The sequence below is a fragment of the Myotis myotis genome, unplaced genomic scaffold, assembly GCF_014108235.1.
Source record: "Myotis myotis isolate mMyoMyo1 unplaced genomic scaffold, mMyoMyo1.p scaffold_m19_p_3, whole genome shotgun sequence".
NCBI lineage: Eukaryota > Metazoa > Chordata > Mammalia > Chiroptera > Vespertilionidae > Myotis > Myotis myotis.
Window position 1 is genome coordinate 26,048,765 of NW_023416335.1, and position 26,119 is coordinate 26,074,883.

The 26,119-nt window shown below is 41.5% G+C and overlaps 1 protein-coding gene across 3 annotated transcripts in view; it reads left to right on the forward strand.

The window, feature by feature from the left end:
* The window catches only part of PSD3 (pleckstrin and Sec7 domain containing 3), a 430,527-nt gene that overhangs the window by 313,409 nt on the left and 90,999 nt on the right, over positions 1-26,119 (forward strand). The window contains exon 11 of one of the 3 annotated variants that reach the window (XM_036298485.1): positions 2,266-2,448. The exons of the other annotated variants lie outside the window; for them this stretch is intronic. Coding sequence (XP_036154378.1) covers positions 2,266-2,448 — 183 coding nt within the window. The remainder of the gene's footprint in view (positions 1-2,265; positions 2,449-26,119) is intronic. 3 annotated transcript variants of the gene reach the window in all.

The window sequence follows — 26,119 nt, forward strand, 5'->3', positions numbered from 1 at the left end:
AAACAGGTGGAAGTGTTTTATTAGTAATGACATTACCGAGGAATAATGCCAATTGGGCAGTCTTTGGGCAAAGAAAACATAGAGTGAGTTGTCAATAGGGTTTACAACTTTAAGCGAAATGATATATAACCAAATCAGTTTTACCATGGGCCAGTTCACATAAACATGAGATAAATTCCTGTGGCATCTCATCAACATTACGATGAAATGTTGTATTGGGGTAAAGATAGCATATTTCTGCTAAACTCTCCAGAAATTGAGTTGTGTATCGGAATCCATTCTGCGCATGACAGCAAATGGTTTTTATTCTTTTTGTGAACCCTTTTGGTGGAGAAAGGAAATTAAGTTCATTAGGAGACATATTCTAGTTTCTCATTATGGTGACTGGCAGGTGACCCAGAGATGTGTTTCTTTTAAACCAGTGCTCTGTGTTTATAGCCACGTGGAGGCGGCTTCTCCCATGTCTTTTGCATAATCCTCTTTACGTTTCTATCTGACTCTGCCGTTAGCTACTTCAAGGATTTTACCTCAGACTTACTTGTGTTAAATGGAGCTATTTGCCTACAGGATCATCATATGTTTAAGTTAGAACTATGCATATTCTAAATGATCAGTTTTATCATAATGTTATAGTTACACCATTCTTTATGTTATATGCTTTGTAAAGTATAAAGTCGCTAGGATAATTTTTTAAGTTTACTTTAAAGGGCAGTTACTCGGTTGCTTCAAATTACCTGTCAAGAGAGGAAAATGTACCTCAAAATAGCTAAAATAATGTCATAGATTCTAAACTCAGTGCATTCTTAAAGAAGAGGAGACCCCCAAGATCTTCCAAAACCTATTATCTTTCATTATTTTAGACCAAATTCCACCAGTTAATGTCTTTGTTTTGCTTATAGCAGAATTGAAGCATCAAGTACTTAAACGAGATGGAAAGTGAAGAAGCCTAGAGGAGGGTGGGGGGAAGCCGTGATGTGAGGGTGAAACAAAACCAAGTCCACACACCGCCTTGCCTGGCCCATCCACAGTGGAGGAGACAGCCCCACATGCCTTAGAGAGTGCTCAGGACTCAGCCATGTGCTACACAAAACTTGTGATCCCGAGTCATCAAAGAAAAGTTCAGATTTGAGGGGTGGGATGGGCGCACACTTCCCAGATGAACATGTTACAAACTCTTTTAGGTGTTATTTATACAGTCACTAGACCCTCCTTCATCTGGAGGCTTTCCTGGCTGACCCTCTACCCTGGGGATGTTAGGTAAGTGAGGCATTGCAATCCTGAGTATCATGCCCCAAGCTAACTTCATGCGTCAGGAGCTGAAATTGTCTGGGCTCTTAATAATCTCCAATTTGTAATTCTCCCTCAGAAGGTTACCGTGTTCTTGTGCCCTGGCAGCATGTATAGCCCTTGGGAACGCACCTTGCTCCTTATTGATCGCGTTAGCTTTATTGGTCTCCCCCCTAAGCCAGATGTGAAGTTAACATGTGCTAACCAACCAGTCTTCTTTTTAACTTTTCAGTATGTCAGGGAGGCAGCGGAACATTTTTATTCTTGACTTCTCCTACAAGCTGACATAATTCCTGTTTAAATATCTGGCTGTAGTAGTCTAAGGTTCTAAGAAACATTTAATTCGGAAATCTATACAGTTTGAATTACCATTAAACAATGTACGGCCTGGATCAAGAAAGGGGAAAATAAATGGTCATTGAGATGCCTTTGTGGCTACTATCCATTTACCAGCCTGTAATTGATGGAGCCTTTTGATGTCCAGCCGTATTTTTTTTCCTTTTGGAAATTTATCATTGCTCCCGCCCGCAAAGGTGCCTTACAGATTACTTGAGACTTTTCTTTGTGGTATCTCTGTTTTGTTGTTGACATTAATGAGCTTGCTGCACAATATCACCAGAGAAATAGTGTTGCTATTTGTAATGTTAATGAATTGCTTGCCTGGCCAGTTGCCATTTGTTCCAGTGTGTGAATATGGGGTGTCTGTGTGTGTGTGTGTGTGTGAGTGTGTGAGAAAGAGAGCCGAGTAGCAGGGGTGGGATTGCATTTTTTTCCCTCTTCGCAGCCAGTGACGTGAGCTGTGCCTGGAACAATCAGACTGGCTGCAAACTGGGTAGTTGAAGATGCTGGGGGAGGCAGCCTGGTGTGCGTTCGGCTAACGCGATCGCAGCGCTCCGAGCTGCTCAGGCACCACCCGGCAGAGCTCCTCCAGCATCAGAGCCTTGCAGCGTTTGGAAAGTGCCTTTTTATTTCTCCAAGCCCCTTCCCCAGTCAGCCTCCGAAATGATTGGCGTGAACAGTGTTCAGAGTGCCAGCAAGGTGCGGGTGAGGACCTCAGGTTCCGTGAAATACTCCCGGGAGGATTCTATCCGGCGGCAATCCCACCGGTCAAAGTCTATGAAAATTTCCAACTCCTCAGAGTTTTCTGCTAAGGAGACCAAGGTAAAGAAATACCATGTTAAGCCATGCAGACAATTGTATGTTCGGATAACAGAATTCGATGCAGTCCTTGCCAGTGTCTGATGTTCAGTGACAGCCTGAGAAAGTCAGGTGTATAAAATGGCTCTAAGATAGTCGGTGAGATGAGGAGGGAGTGGGTATGTGAACTCCAGATGGAGGGATGGCTGTGGCCTGGGTCAGTTTTGTAAAGAGCCAGTTTGTGGAAGGGAAGGCTGAAGCAGTGCTCAGAATGAGATGGTCATGGGAAAGTGTTGGATGGCACATTGATCTTGCTTTTAGTCTCAGAAAGGTTGTCAAATGATTTGTCAGCGCCGTGTATTTTTAGAACATCGGGGATACAGAGACATCCTCTAGGATTTTATGGTTCAGGGAGTTCCCCTCGCTTCCCCTCCTGCGCTCCCCCCGGTATGTGGAGCTGATATACAGTGACCTGGTCCTGTTACACCCCATTCTTGTCTTGTTCAGAGCCTCAACCTCAGGTGTATGTCATTGGGAAGGGTTTCTTCTTTCATGATCCTTACATGTATGTGTGCTGATGCTGAGCTGCTGCTGTTAGTCACTGGGTTTTGTGGGGGGGGGGGGGCTTAGCCTGTCTGTAGGATAATACACACTCTGTTCATATGAAATGTGAAGGAAGTGATTACGTAGTGAAATGGGCATTTACTACATGCATATTCTTGAGCGTCTTCCCACCACCATCTGTGTGAGCCGGGTACTCAGAAACACTCCCACTCCACAGGTTTAAAAATGGAATAATAGAATCATAGGATCACAGAACTCTGGCGGAGACGGAGATGATTATGATGGAGATTTGACGGTTTAGTGATGTACTGAAAAAGCCTCGGGAGGTGGAGCTCAGTGTCATTTCAGTCTTCCCGGGGTTCTATATCCAGACCCACTGAGTGACACATGGCTTTTACCTTCCCAGTCCCAGCTGTGCCATTTACATTATTAAAAGACTTTGGTAATGGCATGTGCCCCTCAGAATATTGGGGGGGAGGGGGAGAGGGGAAAGGGACAAAATACCTGAGTGTGACTTTAAGAAACATGTTGGCTTCCTATCCACCCCCTTATATTATGACACAGTGGGATCCAACCCCATCAATCATTAGCAGACTTTCTAGCTGGAATGTCTTCAGCTGTAGCTCTTCCCTCAGTATTTTGTAAAAGCTGTAGCTTCAGGGAGAAACGTGTCCTCACAGCCCTGTTCCTGTGACCTGCATGGGGATGTGTTGGTTGCTACTGAAACTGTTCTGAGACCTCCTATGGTGTGGTGACTGGTGTCTCCTGCTGAGATGGACCTGGGTGGCTTATTCTCTTGTTAAATAACCAGATGTAGGTAGGCACGGTTCTCAATGTGCCTCTAAAATTGGCTTCTATGCAGAGGGCTGAGAAGCATCTTGAGGTTTTGTTTATGTGGACTATACCCACAGTATGCAGTCAGAGGCTTTGGGGAATTTAACAGACCATTGCCCACTATCACCAATCCCGAAGAAATCTAAGCATCATAATGTTAGGTTACTCACCCAGAATCATGGCTGTGTACTTTAATGTTGGAATCTAGCATGGATGCAAGATGAGAAGTCCCTACGGACTCCTCTGTTACACAGAACAGGTTCTTTTCTGATATGCATCCATGCAGGAGAAAGCCAAGCCTTTTTGAGGCATATTGCAAACATTGCTAGGAGTCAACAGTATAAAAGACTCCTGGTAGAATTGTGGTTAATAGGTCATCATATGGTATATTGGATATTATAGTCAAATTATTTTTAAATTATATTTTTGAGGCATATATGGTCTCTATAAGTTCTGGAATGTGTGTTGAAGAATATCTCCAAGTTCCCAATATCTCACAAGAGATATTTTTATAGGATTATGTAGTCTTTTAAAATTGAAAACCGGAAGTAGCTAATAGAAACCCATTAGACTAGAAATTAGATAAATTGAACTTAATCTTTTACTGGCATTTTTGTTCCCTAAATGAAGTAAACTGAAAAACACTATAGGCTTGTACCCCGAAGGTAGTGAACTGAATTCTGTTATAGATATGTATCAACACATATTCCTGTCCACAGGGTACACATTTTATCCAGAGGTTAATTATCAGAATTCCCACTCACCTTACTTAGTCCTAGTAGTACTTTTTTAGCACTTAAATCGGTATTCCTGCTAATCATGTAAATAACACTTTTTTGATTATCTGACACTTCATTCAAAATGTCTAATCTAATGATTAGAAGTGATTACCCCTCATCTTCCCCTGCCCCCAGAGAAGGGGATGGGTCCATTAACTTGTGATATGCTCCTGGGGTTTAATGTTGTCTATCTGGAATGCTGGCTCCTTCTAGAACAGGCATAATAATTGTTGCCGCTTGTCAGAGTTGGAGTTAGAACATGTTTTGTATTCCTTGAAAGTTTTCATTTTTTGCATTTCTAACTTGTTTTATTGTCCATTAAAAGCTATTGATTTGTTTGCATATCGATTCATCGTACTCCTCACTCTTTATCTGATTTATTCTTTTGTTGTTGTTTTTCATTTGAAGCAGGTGTTAAAGGATTTCTGAAAGGATTGATACTCTTGCCTTTGATTTTAGCAAAATATCTTAAAAACTTTCCTTGTTCTCATTTGAAATTCAGAAAACTGACTTTTCTGATCTTTTGTGGTTTATATTGAACATTATTGAAACTACTGAAACACAGTCGATATGTAGTTTTCTTTTCAATTTAATTCTTGCGTAGCCTTTTTGCTTTTCCTTTAAGGTATTTTAAATCCTTTTAAGACCTCTGGATAGAGCGTGGCTTTGTTCTTTTCTAGATAACATTCTTTACATCGAATTCTGAAGCAGGACATAAATGTCAAGATGTTTTAGAAGAATATTTATGCATTTGTAGAGAAGGCATGTCTGACTTCGATGTAAGTTACTCATCAGTTGAAGGGTCTGATATTGAAAGAGTTACGAGTGAGGCTCCTGACCATCAGGGGGCAGTGCAGACCTTCTTGCTGCCAGGTTCCCCCACCCCCACCCCCCACCCGTTGCTGTTCCTTTGACAGAAGTAACATTTTGGAATCAATCTCTTAAAAGGTGAACACTCCAGAATTTGGTATGTGTATTATAAGAAGATGGTGATTAAACCTCAATTCTGTCAAACACTTCCGCATTTCTCCTCAAATACGAATTATTTTTAATTTGAGTAAGTCAACTATAGGTTGAAACTTAAATCACCAAAAGTTCATGTTGATAATATTCCCTTTTCCTTCCCTGTCTCTTGCCAAACTACATTATACATTGTACATTGGGGAAATCTCAACTCCTTGTTTTTGTTTCTTTATGTTGTAGTGGGTGACCATAACATGCATGGTTGAATCCTTGAGGAATTTTTTTAGGAATAGTTTGAGACTAGAGATTACACCAAGAATTTTCTAATTGATTATCGTCTGGATTCAGAATGAACTATTTAAAGCTATTATTCAAATAAATCAAGTTCTTCCACAGTGATATTTCAGAGTGAATCCCCTGGTACTCCTTTAGGTGCTGCAAGATAAAAATGTGGCTGTTTGCTCCTGTGCCCTGGAGCTGCGGCCTGGTGATCTAGCCTGGGTTTTGCTCACTAACTGGCAACAGGCACCTAGATGAGTCACTTTTCCCTGAGACTCATCCATAAAATGCAGGGGTTGACAAAACGGTATCTTTGTTCTGAGCATTGTTAATTTTAGAAATTTTGTGGGGGTTATTTCCTCTGTATAGGGGTAAGAAACCCAAAGACTGAGCTAGATTCGGGGAAGGTGAATTGTATATGTACTTTGAATGACCCTCTTCCTGTGCCGGATGTTAACCATAAACATGTTAAAGGTTGGAGGGCCTAGTTCATCGCTTTGCCAAACGTGTTGCCATCGTGTTGAAAGGCACCATGGACGTGACTGTCTCCATCCTGCACAGGCTTTGCCGTTATTTCTTTAGCATCGTTAGGTAAATATTAATCATCCCCCACCCCGAATCAACCTATACACAAAGGGACCTTAAGAAATCATTACAATGCCCTTTTGCAGCCGGAAGTTTTCCATGAGAGGCTTGCAGGTTGCTGTTTCCTTCCTTGATCCCTTCTGTCCTTTAGACTAAGTCTGGAGCCTGGGAGGGAGATTCAGGTCCAATGGATCATTTATATCTGCCTATTCAAAAATGGATATGTCATCTAATATGGGGTAAATCCATAGTGTTAATGTGAAAATTTTCCTGCAAATGCCTTTTTATGTATTTTTTATTCTTAAATTGAAGCAAAACATCGGTTAACCTCATAAATTCTCCCATTAGCTGGATCTTTTCAGAAGGACAGTAGATTTAAACTATTGGGCTCCCAACATCAAAAACTCCTCTGTACTAGTTATAAGCCTGGCACATGAGAGAAGCAGGAGGAGGTGTCTTTCACAAAGTAAATCTGGTGATGCAAAGATAAAAACAATTATCTCCAGAACTCTAATTTTCTTTTATTAATTCTGTCTTCCCCCTGGAGTTACTTCTTGTGTTCCAAGATGTCGTTGACTAGAAAAACAGATTGGGCTAGGCATTCCATCACCAAAGGGATTATTTAGGAAAAAGGAAAGATTGCGATCCAGTGCATGCAGACATGGCGAACCACGTGTGCACACTGAACCAGACACAGATGGAGGAGAAAGTTAAGGGGAGCGGCTGTTAACAACCATAGAGCTCTGTTGTAAACAGGGTTCTCCCTGTAGGTTCTCACACGGACTTAGAGGTCCTCCCATAAGACCTAGCTCCTCCCACAGACCCTCTGATTGATTGATTATGTCCAGGTTAAAATCTCTGCCATGATTTAATCAAAGTTATGCTTTCCCCTCGGGTGTGCTGCTGCTAGACTAACACATTTTTATGTTTTCATATAACCTTTACCCCACAGAGGTCTTAAAAAGAGACCTGGCCCCTTGTGGAAGCTAGCTCGACAGACTACATCATTATCAATAGCTGTTAACCCTCTTCAGACTTAAGTCAGCCTTGCCCCAAAATAGAGTGCTTTGGTTTTTTTCACTGCTTTTGGTTTTATTTTTAAATTATGAAGTTAACAAAATGATGCTGGTTTTTGTTGTTAGGTTTCTGAATATCTCAGATCCTGCCAGTATTTTCTTGTAAATTAATACCTTAAAAAAAAGGATATACAAATAATTATTTAGGACATTGAGCAAACTGTGCTCCTGATGAGATGACACTTGTTGACCCTTGAATGTAATTAAAAGCAGATCTTCACCACACACTACTTACCGGTTTCCACTCGATGAAAGTGCCAGTGGTGTGTGCCTGGTTTCAGTGCCTCTAAAATAACTCCCAGTGTCAGTACTGCATTTTTGATGTGCTACACCCATGCCTTTCTAGTTGAACACATTCTCCCAGGGATGGTGTCCTAAAGCAGGTGTTTCTGAGCTCCCACACAGTGTGTGAACATTGTCAAGAAAATCCTGGTCCACACTGTCATTCCTGGCAAGCTCTTATAGTACCCTTATGAGACTCAAGGAGAGGAAGGAAGAAAAATCTGTGAAGTATTGTTACAATGACGGGTAAGGGAGGAAAGAATACTTGGATTTTTTGTTGTTGTTGCAGATCCTGGGGGATTAGTAGTATCCTGACACCAGAAGTTAACCTTCAGGAGCTCTTGTGCGGAAATACACACAGTGACCAGGCTGCCTGCATTTTCCAGGATGTGCCTTTCCTTTTTGCAGTCTGTTTTTAGACCATACCTGCTTGCCTGGTTTAGAATTTGGGGATTACATTCAGTTTATGGACTAATAGGATATTTTTGGAGATTTTTATTTTTATTTTATTTACTCATCTCTAGTGATGCAGAAACCATGAATAGCTGGGTAAGGTGGCTCCTCAATATTTATCATGGGAGTTACTCTTTTACCTTTGATTATAGTTAAGATTTTGAGCATTATCTTATCCTTTATGTAGATTACTTTTCATTGCATTTTAAAAATCCATTCTACCACATCTGATGGTTCAACATTTAGTGTATTGTCTGTGTACACATCATCTGATTTTTCAGTGGAATGTGTTTTTCTAGGTAGATTACTTAGAATGCTTCATGTCAAAATTTTTAAGAAAGTGCTGGCGAGGCCCTCTCTTCATAGCCTGACTCATTTTGTGGCAGGACACTGATTGTAGCCTGCAGTTAAATGTTAGAATGTGAGATAGTACCCCAGGCAGCTGGACACCTCAGTATCCGTGTCATCACCAGATTCAAACCTGAGGAGCCAGGGTTTTGTGTGATTCCGCTACAAGCACGCCTCATTTTATTGTGCTTCACTTCGTTGTGCTTCACAAGTGTTAAGTTTTTTAGAAATTGAAAGCAAGACCCTCCACTAGCAAAAAGATTACAACTTGCTTTATTGTGGTGGAACCGTACCCACAGCATCTCAGAGGTAAGCAGGTAACTCAACCAAGCCAGGAGCCCGGCTGCTCCGGAGAGGGGATTTCCTTTCTACCAGCTTTTCCCTGGAGCTCCCTTCTAACCCAGCATCAGTGCACTGAAGGGTTGGGTCTAGTTAACTAACTAGACATACTGGGCAGACAGAGACAGAAAAGTGCTTGGAGAGGAAGGCCTTTCACTGTCAGAAGGATGATACAGCACCAGCGGCTGCTGATTTCGGCAGTTCTCTTCCGCAAAACACTTTTTAAAAAACAGGTATTAGAGAAAGGCTCTTCAGAACACTTTTGTTATGATTGGGCAGTGTTTTTAGGGATTTTTGTATGCCTCATCTCCTTGCTAGGATCTCTGAGACCATAAGTAAGTGGTATTTATATGCTGCAAAGCATAACTCAAAGTTGAAGGTAGCAGTATGCTTTTATCTCTGTGCCTACGCAAACACCACTAAAGTAACAGTAGAACTCAGGGGACAAGATAGGATGCCTTCAAGATGTCAACAAAGCACATAGGCTTATTAGCTGTTTTAGCACCCCAGAGAAGCTGAAGCCCAAGTGTCTGCAGACCTCGAAGCCAAGGAAAGAATGGGCTGATTCCCCCAACGGAACACAGGAAAGGCCCAGGAACTGGAGGCACTGGCCACCTCTGAGGGCGGTGGGTCAAAACACGAAGATCCCTGTAAAGCTTTTAGAATTCGTGACTGGACCCTCCAGATGGCCTCCTCTACTTTGTCCCAGGGATCGTATTCCCCACATCTGCAACTCCTCTCTGGGGAGATGAACCCAGAAACTTTTGATTTAACAAATCAGGGTCAGTCAAGGCCAGTAGTGAAAATCCCACATTGAAAGCAGCAGGTTTACGTGAAGCGTACACGTTTCACAGTAGGCATTCTCTTCCCTCTGTGTCCCCCCATGTACCTTTTCTCAGTTACTTGAAGAAGAGAAGGCACGTTATCCACCCAGGAAATGTGCTAGGTAGAGGCAGAGGGGTCACCAGGATGCTGGTGAAGGTAAGCCCTAGGACAACAGCTGAGCGGGAGATAGCAGAAGAGAGCATTCCAGGATGCTTCCGACAGTGCCCTGAAAGAGTAATGGTGTGACGGCCTGGAAGGAGAGGTTTCCAGTTCTGTTGGAGATTGTGGAGATGAATTAGAGGTAGGTTCTTAGAAAATGAAGGACACAACAAAATGAGGTGATGATCAACTCCAGGGAAAAGAAAAAGTTCATAAAAAACCAAAGTTAGCATAATGCACACATAGCTCAGGAGCGATTTATATCTACAATCATAATAACATAGGTACTGATGTGCCTCCAAATTGTGATTGTGATATGACTTGAGTAGGACTAGGTATGGAGAGAGCGAGAGTGTGTGTGTGTGTTAAGAGAGCTAAGTGCTATTTTTCCAGAGTTTCATGCTGAAAATCAATAGTTCATACTGAAATAGAAAAACCCAAAAGGAATTGAAAGAGGTTACCTCTTAAAAGACCTCTACTCAGAAAACTACAGGATGTTGAAAAAAGATATAGAGGAAGACATAAACAGATGGAAGAACATACCGTGTTCATGGATTGGTAGAATCAACATCATTAAAATGTCCATACTACCCAAAGCAATCTATAAATTCAACGCACTTCCCATTAAAATACCAACAGCATACTTCAGAGATCTAGAACGAACTCTCCAAAAATTCATCTGGAATAAAAAAAGACCCTGAATAGCTGCAGCAATCCTGAAAAAGACCAAAGTAGGTGGGATCTCAATACCAGATATCAAGTTGTATTACAAAGCCACTGTTCTCAAAACTGCCTGGTACTGGCACAAGAATAGGCATATAGATCAATGGAATAGAATAGAGAGCCCAGAAATCGGCCCGAACCAATATGCTCAATTAATATTTGACAAAGGAGGCAAGAACATACAATGGAGCCAAGATAGTCTCTTCAATAAATGGTGTTGGGAAAATTGGACAGATATATGCAAGAAAATGAAACTAGACCACCAACTTACACCATACGCAAAAATAAACTCAAAATGGATAAAGGACTTAAATGTACGACAGGAAACCATAAAAATTCTAGAAGAATCCAAAGGCAACAAAATCTCAGGCATATGCCGAAGCAATTTCTTCACTGATACAGCTCCTAGGGCACTTGAAACTAAAGAGAAAATGAACAAATGGGACTACATCAAAATAAAAAGCTTCTGCACAGCAAAAGAAACCATCAACAAAACAACGAGAAAACCCACTGTGTGGGAAAACATATTTGCCAATGTCATATCTGATAAGGGCCTAATCTCCAAAATTTATAGGGAACTCATACAACTTAACAAAAGGAAGATAAACAATCCAATCAAAAAATGGGCAAAGGACCTAAATAGACACCTTTCAAAAGAGGACATTCAGAAAGCCAAGAGACATATGAAAACATGCTCAAAGTCACTAATCATCCGAGAGATGCAAATCAAAACAACAATGGGGTACCATCTCACACCCGTCAGACTGGCTATCATCAACAAATCAACAAACGACAAGTGCTGGAGAGGATGTGGAGAAAAAGGAACACTTGTGCACTGCTGGTGGGAATGCAGACTGGTGCAGCCACTATGGAAGACAGTATGGAGTTTCCTTAAAAAACTGAAAATGGAACTCCCATTTGACCCTGTGATCCCACTTCTAGGAATATATCCCAAGAAACCAGAAACACCAATCAGAAAGGATATATGCACCCCTATGTTCATAGCAGCACAATTCACCATAGCTAAGATCTGGAAACAGTCTAAGTGCCCATCAGTAGATGAATGGATTAGAAAACTGTGGTACATCTACACGATGGAATACTATGCTGCTCTAAAAAGGAAGGAACTCTTACCATTTGCAACGTCATGGATGGAACTGGAGAGCATTATGCTAAGTGAAATAAGCCAGTCAATGAAGGAAAAATACCACATGATCCCACTCATTCATGGATAATAGAGACCATTATAAACTTTTGAACAATAATAGATTCAGAGGCAGAGCTGCCTCAAACAGATTGTCAAACTGCAGCGGGAAGGCTGGGGAGGGTTGGGGGGCAGGAGGTAGGGGGGTAAGAGATCAACTAAAGGACTTGTACGCATGCATATAAGCATAACCAATGGACATAAGACACTGGGGGATAGGGGAGGCTAGGGGACTGTCTAGGACGGGGGGATAAAATGGACACATATGTAATACCCTTTGTAATACTTTAAGCAATAAATTAAAAATAAAAAAATTAATTAATTAATTAATTAAAAACAAAGAAAGAGGTTACCTCTGTCCTGGCCAATGTTGCTCAGTGGTTGGAGCATCATCCGTACACCAAAAAGTGGCAGGTTTGATTCCCAGACAGGGTACATACCCAGGTTGAGGGTTCAATCCCCAACTGAGCACATACAGGAGGCAACCAATTGATGTTTCTCTCTAACATCGATGTTTCCCTCTCTCTCTGTCTGACTCTCTCTAAAAAAGAAATCGCTAAAAAACATATCCTCCAGTGAGAACTTTAAACAAATTTAGAAAGGTTACCTTTGGGCAGCAAGAATCAGAGGTAAATCAAGAAATTATTATGTTCATTCTGAGCCTTTTAGTAATGTTTTATTATAAAATGTTATGTATGTATTGCCTTGATAAGAAATTAAAATGAATAGCTAGGAAAATAGCATACATAGGTATATATGAAACTGGAATGACCAGACTGATTTGTGTATCTTAATTAACTTTATGTTTAGCAAATACCAAATAATACAGACGTCTTTTTAAAATTACATCTTTCCAAACACTGTATTCCAGCAGTTATGGGACTAGCCTGTGTTCTGCTGCCAGTCACTGTCAAAGTTTCAGGCTGTAGTGAAAATGTTAGTGTAAACTGGTCCTTTGTTGGGGAAGTCTTTTATTTCGAGATTGTTTTCATTACTTATTTTTATGGAATGATAGCGATAGTAGATAGCATTTGTTTTGTTTAAATTTATTTCCTCACTTGGCAAAATGAAAAGCTGACAATTCTGTGTGCATTCCCAAAGCCTCTTTGGAAAATTTTTCGTTTTATGACATCCAAAAGCCTGGTAGCCACTGGATTAGATTATTTAATTTGGCTGCATCGATTGCTTTAGATAAAATCTATTTCCATTTGGTTTGTCTTCATTGCTCTGCCTGATGCATGGAAATGACAGAACAAATGCGGTGCCTGGAGATGTCTCGAAATGTCAAACCCCCCAGGGGTCGTTTCTACCAGCCATCTATAAAAAAACCTCCGCATGCCGCCCAGCAAACAGATTCTAACTGTGGACATGAAGTTTATCATCCTGTCGCCCTAATCATTAAATATAATTGATCAATTTTCTCGAGTATTTAAAAAATACTGCACACAATTTACAAGATCACTTTGATTTTATGTTTTCCTTATGTTGTAAAATTGTGAAGAATCCTTTATTATGGCACATGCCTGCCACATCCTAACAAGTCAGGTTCACCAACAAGAGGGTCTAACAGCAGATTATGACAAGTACAATCCAGAATCTTCTTTGAAAATATTGGTTATTGTTATATTTTTCAAAAGCCAGGCTTAGCTGTCCAATGTTTTTTGGTTTTGGTTTTGGTTTTTTTTTTTTGTGGTGTGTTTTTTATCCTCACCCGAGGATATTTTTTCCATTGATTTCAGAGGGTGGGGGAGGGAAACATAGATTGGTTGCCTCCCACACCTAACCCTACCAGGGCCAGGAATTGAACCTGCAACCCAGGTGCATGCCCTAACTAGGAATCGAACCCAAGGCCTTCCGGTGCAAGGGAAGATGCTCTAACCCACTGAGCCACACTGGTCTGGCCAGGCAACTTTTTGATAAATAAATTACAGTGCCAGAGGATCAGGATTCAAGAATTAAAAGCAAAATCAGGAGATGAGTATGAATGCAATGAATTTGAAAGTTATTGTGCCTGCACAGGTCATATACGCTTAAGGATACTTTGGACATTAACCTTGACTCATATGGAAGACGGTGGTGATTCACTAACACCTTAATTACATTAACTCTATCCACATTCTCAGCTGTGAGGATTGCTACATTTAATCACATCTGCACATATTTTGTACACTAGGTTTTTGTTATTTTCATTTATCTTTAGTTATTGTTGAAAGTATTACAGAAGTCCCCTTTTCCCCCATTGTCTCCCTGCACCCTCCCCCCCACCCCTGCCTAGTTTTTAATGCCCACACTGATTTAAAGGTGAGGGTTCCTTCATGATAGATGTTGCAAGCCTTCCATCTATACTTCACTGAAAATACCTCTTTATCTAGGATACATATCCCCTTCCCAGGAGGGTTGGACATTGTCATAGCAAGTCCACTTTGAGAAGGATAAAGAAAAAAGTAGAGAGTAGTGAATAAAAACATGGGCTGTGTTTGAGTGCCAGCTTTGCCACTTACTAAAACGCTGTAACCAGGGTAGGTTTTGTCAGATTTAGCAAATAAAAATATAGACCACCCAGATAAATTTGAATTTCCTATAAATAATAAATAATTTTTAGCAAAAGTATGTATCTTACACACTTTGGGGGCATACCGTGTGCTTTAACAAAATTATTCATTGTTTACCTGAGGTTCACATTTGTCGACCGAGAGTAAAAGGCAGGTCTGCAAGGCAAGAAAAGCATTTATTTGGGACTGAGTTGTAATTCAGGAACACAGATCTGGAGCAGCCAGAAAAGTGTTCCCCTAGGGATTAGGTGCAGGGGCTTTTAAAATAAAAAAGGAAAAAAAGAACATTGAGGTTACATTAGCTGTTTACCAAGAATGGTGATCGGGGGGGAAATTTATCTTTTACAAGTCATTGGTTTCTCATGAAAGTCTTTCCATTACCGGGAAAGATACATTTTTTTTTGTATAGTCCTTGAAAAGCACATCTATTTTGTACCGACCTTGAAAAGTTCTTTCTCAACCAATAACTTCTTTTGGCAAGTCAGTAAGGTCAGTGCAGTTTGTCCAACACAATGGCGTCACTGCGGTCATTTCTTTCCACACATGAGTCTGACATCCTACATTGATCTGGCAGCCTCCTTCCTGCAGCGAGTAGCCGTCTGCCTCATCCCCAGCCATGAGATGAGTGGAATAAATCATACTTCACAGAAGGTTAAATTCATAAAGACACCTAGGCTCAGCCCAGAGCCCAGCAGGTAGTAGGACTCAGTAAATGCCAACTAGGGAGGGCGGTCCTTCACTTGTCAGACATCCAGCCTGGTGTCTCCTAAAACAGACAGGACTCGAGCTGTAAAACCGAGTTAGATGTCCAGGGTGGAGTTTTGTGCCAAATGCTAAGATCCTTGAGTGAATACTATACCCTCTATACCAGGGGTAGGCAAACTTTTTGTGAATGCGTGCCAAAACCAGCAAAATCTCTGACTCAAAAAATTTTTCTGCGTGCCAACCCTAATTTTTTGAGAACATGTTACGCCTACTTGATATCTCTTAAGGTGTACGTATGTGAAGAACCTTGAAGAAATAATAAAATTCATTCGAGTGACAAAAACACAGTATATGATGATGAAAAATACATTTATTTTTTAATGTATGCATGTACACTGATAGTCCGACAGAAAACTTTATGACTCCGTTTGATATTATCAGTGGGACTTTTGCGGCTGCATCACTGATGACAGAGATTTTACATCAGGTTTATATTTTGTGACCTTCAGAGATATGCACGAGCTACTACTTTCATCCGTCAGGTACTCCTATTACAAGACTTAAGAAAATTCATCACTGAGAACAAAGATTCACAAGAGTATGTGGATGAAACCAAAACACTGGTCGGATCTAGGAAGGCAGGGAGAGTTAAGGCAGAGACATAGAAATTGCTCTTCCCCTCTCTCATCAATCCATGTCTATGGTCTTTAAGAGAACTTGTTATGTAAAATTATTTATTTATCTAAGATGCACCTACACTGAATTTATCTGAAAAATAAAAAAGTCGATATTAAGAAAAAATTATAAATGGAAGATTATAAGAGAGGGTTTCGCGTGCCAGCAAACGTTACTGGTGTGCCAGGGGTTGCCCACCCCTGCTCTATACTATAGAAATGGTGTACTCTTGTCCTTTTAACTTTTGGAGGGAAACTTATATAGCAGAGCCTAGCTTGTGTGCCAGGAAGTGGAGACAGGTGAAAGGTGTTTTTTTTTTAAAAGGAAAATAGGTCAAGGAAAAAATTTAAAGGCTTTGCAATCAAACTGCTCTGATTCCTTTTTGAGATCTACCACTTAACACTCAACTTAACCTCTCTGCACCCCATTTTCTACATCTGTAAAATGGGAATGATCCCCATGGGTTGTGGTGAAGAGTAAATGATGTAATACATGTACAGCCCTAGGAACAGGTTCCACCACATGTTAACTATTCAGCAAATATTAGTTGTTGGCATACTTTGTCCGTGATGCCAAACTGCCAAAATAAGTGAATCTCCCTACACCCAGTATGTCTGGCATAGGGTCTTGATTGGCTGAGTTGAGTGGAATGGATAGATTCTGGGTGTTTAAATTCAAGTGTTCTGTAGAGTCTAAGGAGGACAGCAATAGACTGCATATAACAACAGTAGTACCTTTTATTTACATTTGTTTTACAGAGTACATAAGTTTTCATATTGATGCTTTCATTGCATCTTCATGATTCTGTGACATAGGTGTTGTTATACCATCTTTACAGATGAAGGAATCAAAGGTTAGTGTTAGTGGCCTAATGTCACCTAGCTGATGGAAGAAGCAGGTTTATACTGATTTCTAGTCCATAGTTCTTTTTTTCTACCTTCGCTGCCTCTCATCATAATTGTGGTATTAGGATAATTATCACTGAGATCCTTGTCTTCTCAACCAATGTTTTTTTGTTTTTTTTTTAAATACGTGCTATGGTCAAGACAATGTATGAGGCATTGTGGGAAATAAAGACTGGATCACATGTGCAAGGAGTTAAAAATCTAGTATCACCTAGATTTTTAGTTGAAAAAGTAATATATGTGAGATGTGGTAAACACTCTAATAGTACACAAAATACAGTGTACATGATGTGCTGTGGAACTGTGCACCTGAAACCTATATAATTTTGTTAACCAGTGTCACCCCAATAAATTCAATAAAAAGGAGAAAAATTCAAACAGTACAGAGAAGATTATACATTGAAAATTCTCATTCCCAGCCCAGTCTCCCAGTTGCTGTCAGTGGGTTCTGATTCCTTCAGAAATGTCTGTGTGAGTAAACACACACACACACACACACACACACACACACACACACACAGGAACATGCCAGACATACTGTTTTGCACCTTACTTTTTCTTTTAACAGTATCTAATGTATCTACCTCATTTTTAGTTTAAATGACTTTAAATATTAATGGATAAGCAATATATCTCTGGTGCTACTGTTGAGACTATCTTACCCAATTTTTAATTTGTGCTTGAGATTTTTGTGAAAATGGGCCACCCTTCTTCCATAATTTGGGAAGATAGCCTGATAGGCCCCAAATCTGCCACCACCATCGCCTAGTCCAGGTCACCTCACCACTCACCCAGACACCGCCAGTCTTGCTGCCACTTCCCCTCTCTCTTCCGATCCTTTCTCCACACAGCAGCCAGGGCGGCCTTCAAGAGCACGAATTGGACAGGTCACTCTCCTGCTTAAATCCTCCAGTGGTTGCCCAGCACACACAGATAAACCCTTGTTTCTGGTCAAAAAACCCTACTTGACCTGTTGACCTGTTTGCCCTTATACACACCACACCCCCGGCCCACTAGGCGCAGTGATGCCAGGGAGCGCTCATTGCTCTTCCCTTTATCGTTGTGTGGCTGCTCCTTGTCACTTGTGCCCTAAATTTCCTTGCCGTGAGGCTTTCTTGACCATCCAGTCTAAAGTTACTCTTTTGAGTTACCTTATTTTAATTACCTTATAATAATTATCCGGTGGCCTCCCAGAAAATGACAGGATCATCTTTATCTGCTTGCTTTCTTACTTTTTTATTGTCTGTGCCACCCCTACTAAGTCTCATCTGTCTGTGTTGTTCACCCCTGGACTTGTAGTGCCTGTGTCCCGTATCAATTCCCGACAGCCTGGCAGATAGTAGAGACTCAATAAATACTTGTTTGCTGAATAGATGCATGAATGACTGAATTGTTTTAAGAAATTTATTTATACTGTACTGTTACAAGTGTTACAACTGTTATGCTATTCTTGTTACACACATGAATTACAGTCTTGTACTAGTTATAAAAAGATACTATTTGTATAAATACTTACAGTATAATACATATTATACTATTACTAGAGGCCCGGTGCACAAAAATTTGTGCACTTGGGGGGGAGGGGCGTCCCTCAGCCCGGCCTGTGCCCTCTTGCAGTCTGGGACCCCTCGGGAGATAACCACCTGCTGGCTTAGGCCTGCTCCCGGGTGGCAGAGGGCAGGCCCAATCCCTAGGTGCAGCCCCTGGTCGGGCTCAGAGCAGGGCCGATTGGGGAGTTGGGGCACCGCCCCCTGTCATACACAGAGCAGGGCGATCGGGAGGTTGTGATGCCACCCTCAGTCATGCTCAGGGTAGGGCCGATTGGGGGGTTGGGGCACCGCCCCCTGTCACACTCAAGGCAGGGTCGATGGGGAGATTGTGGCGCCACCCCGTCAAGCACAGAGCAGGGCCAATCAGGGGGTTGGGGCATTTCCCCCTGTCACTCACAGAGCAGGGCCAATCAGGGGGTTGGGATGCAGCCCCCTGTCACGCACAGAGCAGGGCCCATCAGGGGGTTGGGGCACCACCCTCTATCACCCACAGAGCAGGGCCGATCAGGGGGTTGGGGTGCCGCCACTCTCACAGGCAGGGCCGATGGGGAGGTTATGGCTCTACCCCGTCACACACAGTCACACACAGAGCAGGGCCGATCAGGGGGTTGGGGCACCGCACCCTGTCACACACAGAGCCGCAGGGCAATCAGGGGGTTTGGGCGCTGCCCCCGTCACGCTGATCCCAGTGCCGGGAGGCCTCGCAGCTCCGCTGATCCCGGTGCCGGGAGGCATATTACCCTTTTACTATATAGGATAGACGCCTGGTGCACGGGTGGGTGCCGGCTGGTTTTCCCTGAAGGGTGTCCTGGATCAGGGTGGGGGTCCCCACTGGGGTGCCTGGCCAGCCTGGGTGAGGGGATGATGGCTGTTTGCAGCTGGTCACACACCCTTCAGGGTGGGGGTCCCCACTGGGGTGTCTGGCCAGTCTGGGTGAGGAGCTGAGGGCTGTTTTCAGGCTGGGGGTGACTGAAGCTCTCAACCGCCCCTTTTTTTCTCTTTTTTCTTTTTTATTCTGGGCCAGCTTTAGCTTTGAGGCTTGGCTTCAGCTCTTAGGCCTCCGCTGCTGAAAGTAGGTTTCTGGCCTTTGCTTACAATGTTGCGATCCTGCTGGCTGAAGCCCGGCAGGTTTCTGGGGTTTTGTTTAGCTTCTATGTTTGTTACATAGTTGCTTGCAGCTCAGAGGCCTGCAGTGGCAGGCGGGGAACGTTGGAGTCCTCCATCACTGAAGCAAGCAAGCCTCATGTTAGTTTCAAGCTGCCTGGCTGCTGGCCGCCATCTTGGCTGACAGTTAATTTGCATATTGCCCTTATTAGCCAATGGGAAGGGTAGCGGTCATACACCAATTACCATGTTTCTCTTTTATTAGATAGGATAGGATAATAGAATGCATTCTTATTATTGCCTAGCAGTTATAAAAAATACTTTCCCCTCACATATCAGTATGTTACAAGAAAATATTTGTTGTGGTTATTATACATTAGAATAATACAATAAATATTAATTAAGCAAAGTAACCAATGTAGACAGTTGGAGCAGACAGATTATAAAAACTCAATGATGTATTAAAGGAGAATTTCAACTACTGGCCATTGGTTCATGTACACTGTGATCATAAGTTTGCTTAGCTCTGAACTTAGGATCAAACCTATCTCATAAGGTGTAGAAAGTCACTTTAGGAGTCATATGCTCTGTATAAATATATGTAACACCTTATTGACCAAGCCTTCACCTTATATAAAATGAATATATATGTACATTAATGAAAATTTAGAGCAGTGGTTCTCAACCTTCCTAATGCCGCGACCCTTTAATACAGTTCCTCATGTTGTGGTGACCCCCAATTTCATTGTTACAAATTGAACATAATTAAAGCATAGTGATTAATCACAAAAACAATATGTAATTATATATGTGTTTTCTGATGGTCTTAGGCAACCCCTTTGAAAGGGTTGTTCGACCCCCAAAGGAGTCGCGACCCACAGGTTGAGAACTGCTGGTTTAGAGGATTGCCTCGGTACAAGTGGTAAATACATTTATATTCACTTTCAGGTTGAGTCTAGTGCACTTCAGAGCTGTTCACCAAATGCTTTGGGGGTGCCTATTAGTATTATCTTTGGCTGTCCTTTTCCCTTTGGTAATAATGAAGGCATGGTGGTTCCTATCTTACCAGATAGCTCACGAAGATTCATTTGCCAGCAGGCAATCAGGCCAGTCCCTGGGCCCCACCTCCCCCGTAGAGAATCAGATCAATTTCTCTCTCCTTCCTCTCCCTCACTCTCTCTCTTCCTTTTACATTCTTGTTCATGTGCAATTTTAAAATATTTATTTATTTATTTATGAGTCATACCTGGGATTTAAGTGCAGTTAGTGATCCTACTAATCAGTAACCATGGCAAAAAAAAAAAATAATAATAATAATGGGGGACATAGGAAAAGGGAGCAGGGATTAGGGAAAGAAGTGGTTTCAGAATTTGACCAGGTGAATTCTGAGAACTTTTTCCTATAGAATCATAAGATCTTGGAAGGAAGCCTAAGAAGATAGCCTTATGTAACCCTCTCATATTGCAAATTTAGAAAGTAAAGTCCAGATAAAATGAATTAATTTGTCTTAAAAGTGCAAGTTAGTGACAGATGCCCCCCCCCACACACACACACACTTTAAATTCTAAAATTCACTTGTTCTCTCTTCTATTTAATTTTTCTCTAAATCCATGTAAAGTAATGTCACGTATTAGGCACCGTGTGTGAAAGTGCCTTGCACACTGTAAGAAGGGAGTGAAAGGTGAGGCGATTCTGTTAGTGACTAATGCTCCGTTAGGTGGAGCAGCACATCTTGTTATCCTTACCTCAGAGGCCCCTGAAGGCAGGGTGGGTTCCCCTGCACCAGCATGATGCCACTCTGGCCTGTAGAATGTCCTCAGAAATGTTCATTAGGAGATGAATGTTACACTTCAGATTCCCTTCCAATAAGGTAAGGGCTTTCTGATTCATTTTGGAGAGTCAGTTATGGATTTGTTGCTGGCGCATCTATTCAGTGGAGCCAGACACTTCCCGGTTAGATGCTTCTGCCATGGCTGGCTGGGCCTGTACTGCCCCACTACACAAGGTTGAGTTAATTATCCAGGACACCAATTTTGACTGTTTACATCCAAAAATATATATCTGACTATGGATTTGGAAAACAAACTCAAAAGAGGTTAGTTTACATTGAGAATGTTCTGACCTTCCGAAAAGCTAAGAGTTGAATGTCTATGAGGTTACTTGTGAATATATTTAATGTACCCTCTTTAGACTTGGGTACGTGAAAACTGTCCCATAGATATGGGAACACAGGTCACTCAAAAGGTGTCAGTTTCCAGAAACTTACCTATATTGTGTACTTCTCCCTAAAATGGATCCATCTGTGAATACTCTTGTGGTCAAAGCTTCAAGCTATTTACCCTTTTGTACTTCTGTTTGACAGTTGCCTTATGGCATTTTTTAAAAAGCATAACTCTCACTCATAACCTTTTCAATATTGTGCAGGCGTAAAATCTGCAAAGGTAGAGAGGGGGCAGACGAAAAGTCCATTATAAATATTGTTTTTAGGGGAACCTTTTTTAATGAGGGGGCAGTGCAGTTTTTCCATATTATTTTAAGACAAAGAGAAGAAAATAAAAGTTGAGGCCCATTGCTTTAAGATATTTTTGAGTTTTTTAAACCAATTTGCAGTTCATTTGGTATAACTATAGTTTCATCATTAATTTTTAACCGATATCATTTTCAAACACAGTCTTTCTCTGATAGCACTCCCAGAGTGGTGCATATTTAATTCTGTATTTGAAAGTGCTTGATCTAAATATCCGCATGAAACAGTATTGCACTTGGAAAAGAGAGCCATAGCCGGGTGTTGATGGTGTCAGAATGCTGACCGGGTCACCTCTCCCTGTGGGCACTGGCAGTCTCACTGAGGAGAATTGGAAGCTATGTTATCCTCTGTACTTTTCGTGATAATTCAGGAAGCAGGGAGGGGGGAAATCATTGGAGTTTAGAGATGATTGAAATAAAATACATGAATTTCATAGACTGCAAAAGAGAGAGAGAGAGAGAGAGAGAGAGAGAGAGAGAGAGAGAGAGAGAGAGAGAGAGAGAGAGAACGAGAACTGACTGACTTGCGGTTACACAATGCAGGTAATGGGGAAAACTTCAGAGAACCAGGCGTGGGCTGTCAGTGACAGTGCTAAGCCTTGAATAAAATTGCAATTTATTTTCTTGAGGAGCAATCAAAAGTGAAGAACAAAGACTGAAAGTAAATTTAGGCCAAGCTTCCTTGATCTCTGTAATTTACGCCATTTACTTTGCTTTCTCCTTTGAATTTGAAGACTCGTTCTGTCCTGTTGAGTCTGGGTGGAGGCACTTGATTGTGTCTCGGTCCTGGTTGAGTAGCAGGAACTTCAGTTAGAGAAAAAATTGGCAAGCTTGTAAAGCAGGGACTTTTCACCAAGGGTTCGTATCAGAGTCTCATGTAGGTGTTGGGAAATATGGGTGTACAGGTTCCTCATCTGGTTCCTCATATTGTATATTTAGAAAATAACATATAGCCATAACCAGGCATTGATAGTATCAGAATTCTTGCTGGGTAAAGTCTCACTGTGGGCACTGTCGGCCTCACTGAGGGGAACTGGAAGCTATGGTATCCTCTGATAAAATACAGTTTTATTCAAGGCTTAGCACTATCATTGACAGCCCACGCCTGATCTCTGAAGTTTTCCCATTACCATGCATTGTGTAATCACACAAGTCAGCCTCTCTCTCTCTCTCTCTCTCTCTCTCTCTCTCTCCTGATGATTCGGTAGATCTGCGATAGAGCTCAATAATCAGTGTTTTAAAACTTCCTTGGCTGATTCTGGTGCGTACCTGCAGACTTTCAGTTGAGACCACTATAGTAAAAGACTACGTTTTACCTAAGGACTGACTCTGGAAATATTTCTGAAAATCAACCCGTAGGTATGATCATTCTTTGTTCAGACATCTGTCTTCCATTTATGCCCATATGTATTCTTTCCTAGGGCTGCTGTAATAAAATGACCACAAACTTGATGTCTTAAAACAACAGAAATTAATTTATTTACAATTTTGGAGGCCAACCATGTGAAATCAAAGTATTTAGGAGAGAATCTATTCCCTGCCTCTTCCAATTCCCGGTGGTTGCTGGCATACCTTGGCCTGTGTCTTATCTCTAATTTTTCACATTGCCTTCTCTCCGTCATAAACTCCCTCTGCCACCTTCCTATATATACACCACTTTAGCCCAGATACTCTTCCCATCTCAAGGTCATTAACTTCATCAGGGTTCCATCCACATGACCAGTGATAGGCAAGGCCAGGGGGTCAAAACCACATGACCAGCCATACACTAGGGGAGGAAAGGTCACCCTGATGGCAAGGTCCTTGTTTTCTCAGTTTTGCCCATTGTTAGTTAGGCACCCGGGCTTTCCTTGTTGACCTTTCGTACCTGGCCCATCATCCTTGCTCTGCTCAGGCCTGTCTACCTGCCTACCATTGAGGACTCTGACTTGAGTTTTTTGTATTACCATAGACATGAACTACCTTGTGCTTTATATGCCATGTTTCTGTACTGAAACAATTACATAGTATTTTATACCAATACAGTTTGCTAAGATTGAGAGTACACTCTCTCCATTAGGTCTTCATGCCCTAGTTCCTCTTGACTGAGTTTGTGACGCTTTGGGAACATCCAGGTGCAGCTGACATGTGGATCTGAACTTCACAAGGGTTCGCATGGGCTGAAGATAACCGATAAGTTCACGCACACTTAAGAGATAAGATGAGGGAGACAGAAGTAATGAGTCGGATTACCCAAGGAGAGAGGAGGACATTCAGGAGACTCTGTGTCACAGAAAATAAGAAAGACAATATTTGAGAGTATTCAGTGCTGCTGAAAGGTGAAAAGATACAGAAACACTAAAATGTGGCCTTGAATTTAGCACTGAAGGAAGCTGATGCGTCTATTGTGACCAGTTTTAATAGAGCAACAGGAATGAAAATTAGATTGCCTGAACTGAAGAGATTAAGTGGAAATAAGAATTACAGGAACATCTCTCAGAAACTTGGCTTAAAAAGAGAAGCTAAGGAACAAAGGTGATGACTGAATTGCAGAAGTGGGGTTGGGAGAGATGCGCCTGTTGGAAGCCTGTTAGGAAGGAGCCAGTAAAAGAGATGTTACTGCAGAAAGGGAAGGTATCAGAACCAGTGAGGGCTTAGCCTTGCAGAGATGTGACACTCCTTCTCTTACCATCAGGGAGAAGGAAAGAGTAGATGCCAGTGCAGAAGCATTTTAGGGAAGATGGCAAAAAATTGAAGGAGGCTCATGAGTGAAGGCTCTGCTGATGTTTGAGATGATGACTCTCCCACGGCCTTAATTTGTGCTGTTATTTAATTTTCCCTGTTAGTGCTGGATTAGTCACATGCAAATAGAGAAGGCTGTGCAGCTCAAGAGGGTCACACTAGTGGCTAGGTCAGTGCTACCCTCTCTTTTATAGATACCCAGCCCCCGTGGCTCCAGGGATGGGCCCAATCAGGTACCTCATCTCCCAGCAACATGGATTAGTTAGTCCATGAAGAAAACAGGTGACCTAAATCACACCATTTTGGTATCTTTTCAAACTGGAGCTTGGAAAAAGCACTGTTGGTTTTCTCTTGTTGAGAAACACAAAGGTGTGAATGAGCGTCGCTTGTTGTAAACATGTTTCTTGTGTATTAAAGAAACAAGGGGAGATGTTTGGGGTAGGAAGGGGAGAAGTGTTGAGAGGAGAGGGCAGAGAATTCAAAGTGGGAAAAAGTCAGAGTGGGATTGACTGGTTGAGAGTTAAATAGATGTTAACAAGATGGGTTGAGGTAGCCGAGTGTGGGGTCCAGGCTGCACAGGAAAGGAAGTGGGTCCTGTGGGAAGTCCAGGAAATTTATTTCTTAACTAAGCTAAGAAGATAAAAATGATAGGAAGTTGTGGTGAGAGTATGAGAGTGTTGGATGCATTTGCAAAACAAATTTTGCTTTCTTAAGAAAAATAATGGATCATACAAAAACTGTAAAATGATTCATGAAAATCCCTTTGTAATTTTGCGATTGAAAAGGTTAAGGTAACATCCCCCTTTTAGATTTGTCCTGTTATATACACAAGGAGAGAACTGGACTTAGAATGTGGCAGGTTTGTTGAATTTTATAATGTTGTTGTTGTACCGTGTGCAGCCGATTGAGTAACAAGAATTTTCCAATTTGGAACTCGGTAACTCTTTAACTAAAACATTCTTGGGGGCGGGGGGGGGGGGTGTGGAGAAAAGATTTTATTTCAGGGCAGAATTGAATTTGAATGTGTTAGAAAAATTTTAGATCTTATCATTTTTAACTATCTTTATGAATAGGTTTTTTTTCTTTACCACATTGTTAAATTACTCTGGGTAGTATTGAGTATGATGGTTTATAAAGAACCTTTAATCTCTCTTTTCAATTGTAGCTTCTCAGCCCACTGTTGCTTGTGGGTTCAAAATGTCTCATATAAGTAATAGAATCCATTAAAGGCATAAATAGAATCCATTTATGCAGCAAGATTCTCTCGAGTCTTGAGTTAGGCATCTGCTCTTTGCAGTTCTCTAAGTGCAGCCTCATGGACATTAGCTAGGTCATAGGTTGTAGTTTTTAGGAAATCTGAGTTTTCCCAAAAGAATGTCCAATTTACAGCATGGGCTTTGTGCCTTGATTTACCCCTTATTCTAATTTGGTGTTTTATCATTTTTATATTTGAGGATATGTTTAACCATGTCCTGATAATGATGAAATGCTTCCTAATTTTTAGTAACTCTCATAATTATTCAGTAGTTAAATTAATTATTGTA